At 66.1% G+C, this 13,174-nt stretch overlaps 2 protein-coding genes across 2 annotated transcripts in view; one reads left to right on the forward strand and one right to left on the reverse strand.

The window, feature by feature from the left end:
- Positions 1-6,508, forward strand: part of CARD14 (caspase recruitment domain family member 14) — a 25,250-nt gene extending 18,742 nt beyond the window's left edge. Inside the window, exons 19-26 of the mRNA XM_053660016.1 lie at positions 49-175; positions 445-682; positions 1,398-1,473; positions 2,153-2,267; positions 2,914-3,087; positions 4,284-4,405; positions 5,044-5,159; positions 5,612-6,508. Coding sequence (XP_053515991.1) covers positions 49-175; positions 445-682; positions 1,398-1,473; positions 2,153-2,267; positions 2,914-3,087; positions 4,284-4,405; positions 5,044-5,159; positions 5,612-5,819 — 1,176 coding nt within the window. The 3' untranslated portion in view covers positions 5,820-6,508. The remainder of the gene's footprint in view (positions 1-48; positions 176-444; positions 683-1,397; positions 1,474-2,152; positions 2,268-2,913; positions 3,088-4,283; positions 4,406-5,043; positions 5,160-5,611) is intronic.
- Positions 6,463-13,107, reverse strand: SGSH (N-sulfoglucosamine sulfohydrolase). Its single transcript, XM_037157800.2, has 8 exons — positions 12,980-13,107; positions 11,883-12,043; positions 11,113-11,218; positions 10,777-10,927; positions 10,322-10,478; positions 9,899-9,980; positions 8,362-8,565; positions 6,463-7,793 (listed from the first exon to the last, which is right to left on the reverse strand). The coding sequence occupies exons 1-8, from the start codon at positions 13,074-13,076 to the stop codon at positions 7,234-7,236; spliced, it is 1,518 nt and encodes a 505-aa protein (XP_037013695.2). The 5' UTR covers positions 13,077-13,107; the 3' UTR covers positions 6,463-7,233.
- Between the last annotated feature and the right edge of the window lie 67 nt (positions 13,108-13,174).

The raw sequence follows: 13,174 nt of genomic DNA on the forward strand, positions 1-13,174 counted from the left end.
GGCCCACTGGGGGCCTCAGCGGAGGCTGACCTGGTGCTGTGCCCTCAGGTGGACCACGAGGCCACGGAGCCCTCCTTCAAGGCCGTCCTGGAGGGCACGACGCTGGAGCAGGCCGTCGGCCTCCTGCAGCGGGTGAACGGCTTCTGCTGCCTGTCGGTGAAGGTCAACCTGGAGGGTACACACCGCCCCGCCCCCCCACGAGCTCACCTAGCAAGCCGCACCCAGCTGCCCAGTCCGGTCCCTGAGCCCTGGGTGGGCGGACGCCAGCCCGCACCCCAGGCCTGCGGAGGCCCCAGCCAGCAGGGCACGCCGCCCACCGACACTGCCCCGAACGGCTCCCGGGACGTGGGGGCAGCGCCTTCCCTGTCTCCTCTCACGTCCCAGAATCTTCCCCAGGTGGGGTCACTGCCTGGGCTGACCTGCCCTCGTGTCCTCTGTGACCAGGTTATAAGAAGCTGGTGCGGGACCTGGAGGCCAAGGCGGCCACGTCGGGGGACTCCTTCTACATCCGAGTCAACCTGACCTTGGAGGGGCGGGCGGAGGGAGAGCTGCAGGCCCACTGCGGCGACGTCCTGCACGTCACCGACACCATGTTCCAGGGCCGCGGCTGCTGGCACGCCTGCCGCGTGGGGCCCTACAGCACGCAGCACGGCGAGCGAGGCACCATCCCCAGCTACGCGAGGTGAGCCGCGGTGTGGGCGGAGGCCCCGGGGCTGGAGTCCCCACTCACCAGGCCCCAGGCTCACTGCCCGGACGGTCTTGTCTGTGGGGAGGGGTGGGAGCTCCAGAGCTTTCCACGGCACTCGGGACCAGACTTCCCCAGCCTCGGCACGGCCAACATTGGGCCCGGCTCTCTCCACTGTGGGGGCTTCCTGGGCACGGTCCGGTGTCCAGCAGCATCCCTCGGTCCCCCTAGCGAGACAACCAAAAATGTCTTCAGACACAGCCAGTGTCCCCAGGAGGTGGGGTGATGAGCTGTGCTGTGTCCTAGACTGTGTTGGTGTTAGCACAGAAAGTCCACACCCCGGGGAGCCCCCAGTCCCAGGGCAGCTGGGACAGCTTCCCCCTGGGAGGCGGCGTTACTGCTGAGACCTTGTCCCTAGGTCAGCCGTCACCCGCCGAGCGTGGTGTCAGGTGTAGCACCTGCCAGCCTCCTGGGCAGCCCGCACCCTGGCGCTCAGGTCAGCAGGTGCAGGAGGCCCGAGGCTGGGCTCCTGAGAGATGTCCTCCAGGGCAGGCCCGAGTCCTCAGGCCCCACTGGCGTGGGAGGGGCAGGAGCTGCGTCTCCAGGGTGGGCTGAGGTGCTGCAGGGTTTCTGCAGGGTTCCCCCGGCTGGCACGGGACAGGGGATGGGGGCATTTGGGGCCTCCACGCAGCGGGGTCTGTCCTCTGTGCAGGGCCCAGCAGCTGCTCTTTGCCCTGCTCCGGGATGTGGCTCAGCAGAGCACCGCCGGACGCAAGGTGAGGCGCAAGGTGAGGTCGCCCCCTGGCTGGCCCTGATTCTGGGCTCGGGGTGGGCCCTGCCTACACCTTCCCCCCAGCCCGGACCCCCTCCTCCCCGGCTCATGTCACCTGCTGGGAGCACCTGGTCCACCCATCCTCTCACCTGGCGTGGGCTGGAAGAGGGCTGGGAGCCTTAGGGTCCTGCCGGCAGGGTGTAGGTGACCAACTGGGGGGTTGCCCCTTGTGCCCCTGCAAACCTTCGCCGCGACCGCACTCTGCACCCAGCTCACGCTCTTCAAGCGTGAGCGACTATGTGCACGGGTGCTCTCTCCCTGGGGTGTCCCGTGCATCCCTCTCTGTCCTCTGCACCTCACCCTCACTTCCTCTGAGGTTGGGGACCTGGTGCTCTCCCGACACAGGACATTCAGCCGCCCTGAGCATGACACGGGGTGCCCTGCCATCGCAGCAGGGTAGGGGGATCCCACACTTCCTCCCTGCCTCCTAGGGCCACTCTCCTACACGGGCCCCGTGGGGGGACCGCTACCCGGGCACCCTCTCCTGCCCCCCTTCATCTACCCCAGTGTGGGACCTGGTCATTCCGTGCACACAGCCTGCAGGTCTGGGGTTGCCTGAGCACCCCGGTGGGGCGGGTGCCGGGCCCCCAGTCCTGGGTGCTGGGACATCTTCTGGTCCCTCCTTCCTTCTCTAGCAGACTTCTGGGGGGCCCCAGAAGTTGGTCCGCATCGTCACTGTGGACAGAACCAAGGCCAGCCCCCCGTGCGCCCCCTCTGACGGAACACAGTCAGTCCCCAGTGGCCTGGGAGGTGAGGCGAGGGTGCCGGGAGGCTCTGCCGGCCGAGGCTGGGTCCGGGTGCGGTCACTGGTGGCTGGGATCTGTGTCGCAAGAACTGTGATTGACGGCTGTGCCTTTCGGGGGAGCAGGCAGGCTGCCGGTCTGCAACGGCCCTCCGCCTGCCACCTGTGCGGAGGGGGAAGCCACTGGCCGGGTGGGGAGAGGGCAGTCCCTTAGACTAGTGGCGGAGGGATGCTACCCACACCTGGCACGACCTGGGGACCCCCCCAAGGCAACCCCCCGGAGTGGTCGGTGTGGGCCTGGGGCCGTGATGGGGTCCGCAGGGCACACGCCCCGAGCAGGTAAAATGGAGCTACAGTCAGAGGTGGTTTCAGAGTGAAGCCAGGTCGGTCTGAACCGATGTCCTTCTCGAAGGGCTTCCAGGTTCGGCAGTGAGAGGGTGGTGGGAAAGAGACGGAAACCGGACAGGCCGGGGGGGTGGGTGGCCTGCCGGGCCCGCACTGCCCCGGGGGTGGGGCGTGGGGGTCAGAGCACAGCTGGAAGCTGGCCCTGGAGGGCGCGGGCCTGACTGTGGGCACACAGCAGGGCCTGCGCTCCCAGTGGTGCGGGGGCTGGTGGGCGGGGTGTGGCTGCTGACGCTCTCGCCCCCCCTGCAGACCCCCCCACCGGGAGCTTCTGGGCCGAGAGCTGCATCACCTTGGCGCCCTACTCGCGGTTGCGCCCCCACCGGCCCCGGCGGCCCCGGCCCGTGCTCTTCGTGCCCAGGCTGCTGGGGAGGATCCTGAGCGAGAAGCTCTGCCTGCTCCAGGGGTTTCAGAAATGCCCTGCAGGTGTGTCTCCGGGGCGAACTCTGCACGGGCCTCTGGGAGAGCAGCTGCAGTCGCCCTGCGGGTCTGGGGGCCGCTGCCGCAAGTTGCCACACGTTGGGGGCTTTGGGCAACCGAGATGTGTTCTCTGGCAGCCAGAGGCAGGAGCTCCGCCCGGCTGCTCTGTGGGCCGCGGGAGGCTCTTCGGGGGAGGGCCCCTCTTGGCTTCTGGCAGCTGCCTCCCTCCTGTCTCCACTCCTGGTCACACAGCCTTCTCCCCTGTGTCTGTCTTCCCCTGACCTTCATAAAGGAGCCAGTCCTTGGGTTAGGGCTGTAGTCCCGTGTGACCTCATTCTGACTGACTCGGCCTGCAGAGACCCTGTCTCTCTCTGGGTGCATGTGCGCTCAAGGCACCTCGTCCCATCCTGCAGCCGCTCCCAGCCAGCAGGCCGTCAGGCTGTGCTTCACTGGGCGCTGGCACCAGAGGGCGCCAGCCACCTGCCGGTCAGGCCCTGGACCCCAGGGCATACAGAGGGCGGGAGAGAGGTGCCGGCCGGAGCTTTGGTTCACCCACCCCTCACTCGTCACTTGTCCATGGCCGCCGAGGGGCTGTCTTTGAGCTGAGGCCGCCCCGACCCGACCCGGGGGCGGTGCTGCCTTGGGAGCCGCCGTTCCAGAAGAAGGCCCAGAGGGTGTGCTCCCACGGGGCTCTGGGTGGCGGGGTCTTGGCCTCGTGCTGACACTGTGCAGGGCCGTCCTCGGCGGTGTCGGGTGCCAACGGACATCTGTGGCCTCGCCCGCTAGATGCCAAGAGCTTGCGCCTGTCCCAGTTGTGACAGCCAAAAACGTCCTCAGACATTGCCAGTGCCTCCGGGGGCAAAAGTGCCCCTGGTTGGGGGCTGCTGATCTCAGGGACCTAAGGGGTTTCTGGGTGGGAGAGGGCAGGCTCGTAAGTTTGGAGTTTGGGGAAGCATCGAAGGGGGTTCATCCACATCTCCCCCTCCCCTCCCTCCCCCCCACCTGCTCCGCCCCGAGGTCCACGTGCAAGTGCGGGGCGAAACCTGGTCTATGTGGGAGGAGCAGGGCCAGGCTGTGAAGGGGACACCCCGGGAAGAGCTTCCCCCAGAGCTGGCGGGGCCCCGGGGTAGGGGTTCAGAGTGGGGCTCCCTTAGGACCCCATGGAGGTGGCTGAGTGATGTCCCTACTGCTGTCACCTTCAGAGTATTTGAGCCAGGAGGAGTACGTGGCCTGCCACCAGAGAGGAGATGTCATCCAGGAGAGCGAGGCCTCTGGGGGCCGCCACTGCGTGACCCGCGCGGCCGTGGAGCTGCTCATGGAGAAGGTACCGGGTGGGCGGGGGCGCCACCTCCAGGGGGTGCTGGCTGGGACACGGAGGGACTCGGGTCGCCGACCTGCTGGCCCTGACACCCCAGGCTGGTGCTGGGCTGGCTTGGGCCCGATGTTCAGCTGCCACAGCGCAGGGAGACCAGCCCTGCCCTTGGCATCCGGGCCCCGCGCCCTCGCTTCCTGGAGCCAGTCTCCCCAACACAGGGGACGTTTTGTGACGTTTACTAAGTGAACACGTGAGCTCCGTGTCTGCAAAGCAGCTCGCTGTGATGTGGACACAGAGCGGTCAGCGCCAGGCGCAGCGGGGAGCCCTGCTTGTCCCCGCCCCACGTCCCAGGGGCGGAGCCCGGGCAGAGGCACCCTCAGCCCCAGCTGGCACCTTCTAGACGTCCCAGGTGAAAACCAAAGGACAGTTCTTCCTTCACTGGTGATTTTGCATTTTATTTTATTTTTTTTCTCCTCCCCCTCGTTTTTGCTTTTTAAATCGGACTTATTTCACTTACTGCAGTGCCCTCAAGGGGGACAGCCAGCATCCCCGCACGCCCAGGGGCGCATTCGAACCCTCTGCCCGTGCCTCCCGGGCAAGGGCTGCCCCACCTGGTCCTCCCCCCATGTGTGGTCTTGACCCCCCAGAACACCCATGCGCTGCTGGACGGCCGGCTGGACTGTGTGCGTGCCTTGCACGGGGCGGACATCTTCCCCATCGTCCTGCACGTCCCCGTCAACGAGAAGGCTGCGAGGAAACTCAGGTAGGCGTGCCCTGGGAGCTGGGGGCTGGCGGCTGGGTTTCCCAGGTGTCTCAGGGCAGGTCCCCTGCAACTCGGGGACGAAGGTCTCACTGCCCCCCACCCCTGCCATAGCCCACCAAGGCTGCCCCTTCACTGGGTGCGCACAGGGGCAGCCCCGCCCCGGTAGGTGAGGGCCGCACTGAAAGCCGGGCCTGGGTTTATGGCAGGAAGAGCCCCGGTTTCTGGTGACCCCTGTGTAGTTTGACAACTGAAGTTGGAAACCAGAGGCCGGTGCCCGTCCAAGCTGTGCCGTCTGGGGCCATGTCTTGTCAAGGACCTGGAAACGGACCACCTGCGTCCAGGGGCGGTTGGTCCCCTGCAACCCTGAGTCGGGGGCGGGGCAGCTCCCCGAGGGCCCACCCTGGCAGCCAGCCCTGCCCCCTGAGCTGGCCCCCCGTGTCCGGCCCCCGCAGGAAGGCCCTGCAGCGGCTGGGCACCTCAGAGGAGCAGCTCCTGGAGGCCGGCAGGGAGGAGGAGGGCGAGCTGGACCGGGCGCCCGGCCTGCACTGCAGCCTGGCTGCCGACGGCTGGAGTGACCTGGACTCCCTGCTCGGCTGCGTCCGCTTCGCCATCTCCGACGAGCAGAAGAAGGTCGTGTGGACAGAGCAGAGCCCCCCCTGAGGCCCCGTCCCCTCCTGGGTCTGTGGGGACCTTCGCGTCCTGTCCCTGGAGCTTGGGGCCTCGCAGGCCGGACTTCAGCGCTCACCAGACAGGCCCCCATCGGCTCCCTCCCTGGAGTCCCACCACGAACCTGGACACTTGCGGGTCCCAGGCGGCGTTCTGACCACCTCTCTGCGTCACCCTGGGCTCATGCGGTCTGGGCCGGCCACCATCAACGTTCCCGCAGCCGGAGGCGAGCCCTGTCCGGATAACTCCCGGTCTGACCACTGCACTTCCCTCTCGGGTTTCAGTGCGGCAAAGGTGGGTGGTGGCCCCAATGGCCCGTGGCCCTGCCCGGAGCCGACTCCCCTCAGCAACTCGTTCAGAGACTGTCCGCCGGTCAGCACTGTCTCCCAGTGACAGAGACAGTATTTGCACTGGGTTTGTGCCCAGCCCGGGGACCGTGGGGGCCCTGGAGAAGGCTACACAGAGCCCTCTGTAGGGTGTCCTCCTGAGGTGCAGAACTGCCCCTCTACCCGTCACCCCCACTCTGTCTCAGCCCCCTGGACGCCACCCCAGGTGCCCCTATCAGGCTGCCGCCTGCCCGTCGTGGGCTGAGGGTCCCCAGGGCGTTGCTCTCAAACTCCAGGCAGCATGGACGAGCTCAGGAATGGACTTCGGTGTATTTTACAAAATGAGCTTTTACAGTATCGTGGCTGTCGCTCTCTTTCCACGCCCCCAGGGGGGCAGCTGATGGGGTGGGAAGGGCCACAAGGGCTCCCGAGAGGGAGAAGGGATTCCCCGGGCAGAGCTCTGCCCCTTGGTGGGCGGTGGCAGAGCAGGTCTGGAGACCCCAGTCTGAGCCAGACCGCGGCTCCCCACACAGAAGGAACCAGCTCAAGGACGGGAGTGTCTTTGGACATTTAAAAGGACAGACGACCACAGGATCAAAGGATCAAAGCCCTCGGTCAGGAGCCTGTCAGGAATGGCTGGCCAGGTGGGGTCCGGCCCAAGGGCTGGGAGCCTGACCAAGGGCCGTTCCCAGATTTCGAGACCAGAGGTCGAGCAAGTCCAGATGCTGCGTTCCCGTGTAGAGTGGACCCACCCGGTGCCCATGCAGCACAGGGAGAGCTGTGGTTCCCAGAGAATGGGGAGGGTCTCAAGTCCTGGGTCCCCACCCAGAGAACAAGACCCTGTGCCTGGACCACCCTCACCTGTCTGGGTTGGGGAACCCCCGGCCTAGGTCCTCCTGGAACTCCCGTGCTGGCACACGGCCCAGACACAAGGACGGCAATGTCCCTCACCGCAGATGGGGGGCTGCAGCCAGGGGCCCTCAGATGGGGCAGCCCGTGGTCCCGGCGCCCGAGGCTGGCTGCTCTCAGGCCTGGAGGGGGCGTGAGGACCGGGTCTGGGGAAGGAGGGCGCGGGCCCCGCCTCACAGCCCGTTGTGCAGCGGCCGGCACTGCGGGGAGAGCTTCTCCTCCAGCACCCCGTCTGGGGCGCACACCCAGGGGTCGTGCGTCTCCCACTGCCACTTGGCCAGCTGGCTGCGGAGCAGTTCCAGCACCTGGGCGTAACGCGGCTCGGCGGCCAGGTTCTGGGTCTCACGGGGGTCCCGGATGCGGTCGTAGAGCTCCCAGCGCTCCCGGTAGTAGTAGTGGTGCAGGTCCTTGTACCAGCCGGTGGGCCGGCCGGCCTGGCTGCGGTTGAGCAGGTCCTGGAAGGTGGGCGAGACGTAGAGGTCCTGGTCGATCGGGAAGGGCATCCTGAAGTGGAGGTTGTGCACGAGGCGGAGGGCCCCGCGCTGCACGGAGCGCATGGGGTAGGCCATGGTGACCTCGTGGAGGCTCTGGCTGCCGAAGACCGTGGTCCAGGGCGGCTCGGCCTCCAGGGCCGGCAGAAGGGACTGGCCAGTGAGCTGGACGGTCTTCGAGCCAAAGATGGCGTAACTCGGGTAGGGGATGGAGAACCAGTCCAGGACGGTGGGCGTGAGGTCTGTAAAGGAGGTGGTGCCGTGTGGGGCGCGAGGTCCACTCCCTGGGCAGCCCGAGTCCGAGCCAGCCAGGAGAGCTGGTGGGCCACCCCACAGGTCAAGTCACCAACAGGGAGAGGCTCCCGCGGGCCGACACTCGTCCCCACTGCCTGTCCCTCTGGGCCACCACGCCTCTCATGGTGGTGCTCGGGGCCCTCCTAAACCCTTTAGACCAGTAAGACCATCCCCCGGGGGGCTCATCTACCCCTGCTCCCTGCTGTGGCCACCGTGTCCAGCATCACCAAGAACTGGGCAGAAACACACAATCTCAGGCTCTGCCCCAGACCTGCTGAGTCGGGCACTTCTGGGGTAGGATTTTCTGACTGTAACCAGGGGGGCTAGAATCCTAGCTGCGTGCTTACATGCTGTGTGACCTCGGGCAACTTACTGAGCCTCTCTGAGTCTCACGTTTGCCTCGTTACATAGGCTGGGGACCCTTCCTCACCCAGGTAGTGTGGGAGCCCCATGAGGCAGTGGATGCAGAGCAGTCTGGATGCCGTCCCCCCCCCCCCCCATGATGCTGAGCCTTACCTAGGAGGCTCACGTAGGCCTCGCTGACTTGGCCCCAGCGCTTAGGGTGTTCCGGGGAAGACACCAGCAAGGGCTCTGCAGAGCCTGGCCAGTACAGGTTGGTCCTGCCGCTGGGGAAGGGGATCCCGTTGTCGGACGTGAAGATCACCAGCGTGTTGTTCAGGACGCCGGCTCCCCGCAGCTCTTGGAGCACCAGTCCGACCCCTGAGGGAGGGAGGGGCCCCGAGCTCAGCTGGGGACCCTGAGCACCGTTGGACCCGCCGCCCAGGGCCCCCACCGGAGCCCGCCCTCGGCACCTCGGCTGCACACGCTGCCTCTGTTTTCTGGGATCTCACATCTGCCCCATGAGGCAGGAGATGGTACAGGAAGAACGTGGAGACTGCACTGCGGTTACTGGCCAGCGTCTGGCCTCCTGGTCGCCAGGCAACGCCATTTAGTACTCAGGTAGAATGAACAGCAGAGCCAAGCAGCGAGGAGGAGGGAGACATGTCTCCCCCGTGACTCAGCAGCCCCGAGTCTGGTCAGACAACACGCCCAGACATCCCCAGAAGCACCGTGCTAGCACTGCAGGAGGGGGGCCTCGAAACTGTGGCGTCTCCCCTCTCTGGGAAAGACAGCCTCGGAACTGCTTTTATCCCAAGGCCCGGGACGCGTGCGGGAGAAGGGGCACAGCGCCCGAAGAACATGTGACTCGACTGCCCCAACTTTAATTACCGCCTCCTGTCGTGCATCTGTTTTACAACAAGATGAACAAATGGAGTCCAAGCAAGATAGACTCGAGCTAACAGACCCCCACAAGTGCCTACGTTTGGGCGGTCACGTGCCCCTGTGGAAGCTGGCACCCCCTTCACCCGCCAATCAACATGTAGCATTTGCACTTCCGTCCCACCAACTACGTAAGTCCTCGGAACACAGGGCTCCCACTCCTGGCTGCCCAGCCTCAGGCCACCCGGGGTCGCGCCGCTCCGGCCTTCAGCCACCCTGCCTCGCCCTGAACCTCGCCCCGCGCCCCCCACTCTAGCTAGGCCCGTTCCCTTCTGTGGGAATAAACCCCTCATGAATCGACTGTGTGCCAATCAACTTGCTGATCTGTAATCTCTACATGCGTCAGTGAGAAGAACCAGGTCTCTCCCGTCACCAGGGCTCACAGGGACAGCCTCAGGCAGAGGGCACTGTGAGTGGGTGGCACCAGCAGGGAGGTGACGAAGGTACCAACGTCCTGCAGTAGGGGGAAAGGTGGTCCCCCCTACACATACGTCCACCGAGAATCTGATCACAACCTTATTTTGAAAGAGTTTTTTCCGATGTAATTATCACTGCCCTTGAGAGGAGACCATCCCAGAGCACAAGGTGGCCCTGACTCCAAGGACCAGTGACAAGGCAAGAGGAGGCCACGTGACCGCAGAGACTGCAGGGAAGTGGCCTGGAGTCTGGGGGAGGTGAGCGAGGACCCGGCCCGGAGGGCACAGGCCCTGCCCACTCCAAGCCAGCACGGGCGCCACGCTGGGGCTCCCCCCACACCAGCTCCCCGACTTGCCCTGGTCCATCCGGCCGATGGTGGTGTACTGAGCAGCCAGGTCGGCCCGGGCTGCAGGGGTGTCCGGGACGAAGTAAGGCACCTGGGGGCAGGTGGGTGGAGAGTCCAAGTCAGAACCGAGACAGGGGGATGGGTGCCAGCCCTTGAATTAGGGAGAAGATGGAGGTGCCAGCGTCCCCCAAGGGCCTGAAGTCCCCTCCTTCCTCTGAAGGGACGGGCCCTGAAGTCCATGATTCCGCATTTGCCACCCACGTCTGCAGGCTTCTCTCTGCAGGCCCCCCAACAGCAAGTCAAAGGATCACTCCTCCCACACTATGTCGGACCCCTGGGGTTGTGAGGGGGCAGGGGCAGGGTCCCTGGATTTCCCAGGCAGAGGAATCAGGGTGGGCGGGCGCCTTGGGAAGTCGGGAAGGGCCCCGTTACCTGCACATCCTCAGGGGCGTAGACCTGTGGGGTCCAGTCCGGGATCCGCCCCATGCCACTCTCCCCGTTGCCGAACTTCTCACAGAAGGCCCCGTACTGCGGCTGGGAGTGCCCGCAGCGATGGGGGTCGTGGAAGGCCACGTACAGGAAGAAGGGCCTGTGGGGGGCGGGGGTGTGAGTGCTGAGGCCTGGCTTCTGACCCAGGGGAGACCCCCACTTCAGGAAAGAACGCCCCTCTTGGCTTCACCTACCCCTGTCACTGAAAGTCCCTGTGACCCTCACTTTCCCGTGTCCCCTCTTCCCCTGACCTGGCTAACCCAAGTGTCTGGGAGTCCTCCCCTACCCACAGCCTGCCGTCCGTGGAATTCCAAATAAGGACAGGGACCTGTGCCCCGTGTTAGCTGGCGAGCGGGCCAGCCCTGGGAGGGAGGGGAGGGCAGGAGCCTGCCCCGCACCTGTCGTCCCCAGTCTGCAGGAATTTCCGGACCAGCAGCTTGATCCTAGTGATGTTCCGCCCCACCTGGAGAACAGAGTCGTTCTCTTCGGTGTGCGCAAAGTCGAACGGGAACACGGCCTCTGGCCCCACGTGCTTCTTCCCGATGATGCCTGAGGGCGAGAGAGGCCGTCTGGAGCCCCCTTCCAAGGCCTCCCGCTCCCCTCTGCTCCCTTCTGGGCCCCCGGCCTCTGCGATGGCACCCACGCCCTCATTCTCAGGGACCCAGAGACCCAAGGCCCAGCCAGGAGGCCCAGGTCCTTGGAGAGCAGTGCTCTGGGCAGCCAGAAGCCCTCACCTGTGCGGACGGCAGCTCCTCGGAGCAGCAGCGGCAGGCTCCGCACCCCGTCAAAGGCATTGAAGTGGTGGATGTCCTGGTGCAGGCCGTACATCCCGTTCTGATGCTGTGGCGGGGACGCAGTGAGCCAGGGACGGGGGGGGGGGGGGCACCACCATGTGGGGCCCTGCTCCTGCCCGCCCCTCAGCCCCCCACCCAGGCCCTTCGTGGGCCCCGTGTAGCCTCCAGGCGGCCCTGCGGGCCCGCAGGCCCCTCCGGTGACGTGCGCAGACATGCTCAGGAGGTGCCAGACTGGGGCCCTGTTCGCCCAGACAGGGCGTCCTCCTTTCTCCCTTTTACCCTGTGCTTTCCAACTCTTCTGTCCTGCGCCAGCCCTCATTGTGGAGAGGAAAGAGGAGACGGCTGCAGGCCTTTTTTTTGTCGACCTGCTGTCTCACAGCGAGAAAGGAACTGCCACATGTGTTACGAGCCCCAGACAGCAAGACAGCAGCGGACAAGGAAGAGCCCACGCCTTGTGGCTGCGGCCCCTGCGCCCGCGGCCTGATTAACCTCTGGTGGGTGGTGGTCTGTGCTCACACTGCTGTCCCCAGTCTAAGGGCCCCTACTCCCGGCCTCCCCCTGGCCGGCTGGAAGGGAGGCCCCGAGCACACCTGCTCACTGAGGTCGTGTGGGGAGTGGGCAGGACAGGGAGTGTGTCCTGTGCGGGGCGGGGCGGTTGGCCCACCAGGGGCTCTCCCACCACCGGGCCCTGCTCCAGCCCGAGCCCTCACCTGGGGCAGGCCGGTGAGGAGGCTGGCGCGGCTGGGAGAGCAGCTGCTGACGGAGGTGAAGGCATTGCGGAAGACCAGGCTGCGGCGGGCCAGGGCGTCCAGGTGCGGGGTGGCGATGGCGCTGTTGTTGTAGACGCCGCTCTCAAAGCCTGCGTCGTCCGCTGAGGAGGGCAGGGGACACAGAGAGCAGGGTGGCTGGGCGGCCTGGGCAAACAGTACCCAGATGGGCGTGACACCCAGGTGGGCGTCACCCGAAACAGAATGATACTGCGGCAAGTGTGACGATGTTCAGCAGGCACAAGCAGGCACAGGACTCGAGCGGCATTACTACCGGGCAGGTGGGAACGGGATTGGGCAAGTGTGACAGAGCCTGGCAGGGACCTGCAGGCAGTCTCCACTGGCGTCTTTGCAGGGGAGGGGAGGATTAACCAGAACCCCCAGGGGAGAGCTGTTTCTGTCACCATTGGCTGAAGGGCCTGGGGGAGGCCAGAGTTAATCAGAAAAGAGCCACCATGGCAGATGGCCAGACCTCAAAAGAGGAAATAACGGGATTGCCTTGTGACCGCCTGCTGGTCACCCACAGGCAAGTCTCGTGGACAGTAGAGCGCTGAGGAACTTGAAGTTTCTGGGGTGGGTGCTGGGGCTGGGAAAGAGGGCAGGTGTGGAGCGAGGGGCAGAGCTGCCCTGCAGAGCCCTGGGGGTCCGAAAAAACGCTGCGGAGGAGATGCGAGTCTCTGGGAACTCCTTCTGGCAGCCCTCTGGGATCTGTGGACCCGATTCCGGAAAGCCACCGGCCTCCCGAGCTGGGGGATCGGAGCACGGGAGGGGTTGCAGGGACAGAGCCCACGGCAAGAGTGGGGTGCTGAATGCTGGGGCTGGTGGGGTCTTGCGCCGCGGTGGGCGAGGCTGGGGTGCCTCGCTCTCCAAGGGGTCGACCGCGAAGTGTCGGGGAGACGCAGAGAAGAGGACGGGGAGGGAATGGCGGTAAGGGTTTCAGGGCATGTTGGGTCCACAGTGACCGCGGCTGCAGAGGGGCGAGTAGCCGCTTTTGGGGGTGACAAAGCGCAGTGGCGACGGGTCGGCGAGGGCGCACTCACCGAGGATCAACAGCACGTTCCGGGGGCGCGCCCGGTGTGCGCGGCAGAGCCCCAAGGCTAGCAGCAGCGCCCAGCAGACGGGCCCCAGGCAGCCCATGGCGACGGCTCTGGCCCCGCCTGCCCGCGGTCACGTGGGAGGCAGGCCCCGCCCCGCACAGTCACGAGGCTCCTGGCCCCGCCCTTGTCCCGCCTCTC

The sequence above is a fragment of the Artibeus jamaicensis genome, unplaced genomic scaffold, assembly GCF_021234435.1.
Source record: "Artibeus jamaicensis isolate MK-2021 breed Jamaican fruit bat unplaced genomic scaffold, CSHL_Jam_final contig_2259, whole genome shotgun sequence".
Taxonomy (NCBI): domain Eukaryota; kingdom Metazoa; phylum Chordata; class Mammalia; order Chiroptera; family Phyllostomidae; genus Artibeus; species Artibeus jamaicensis.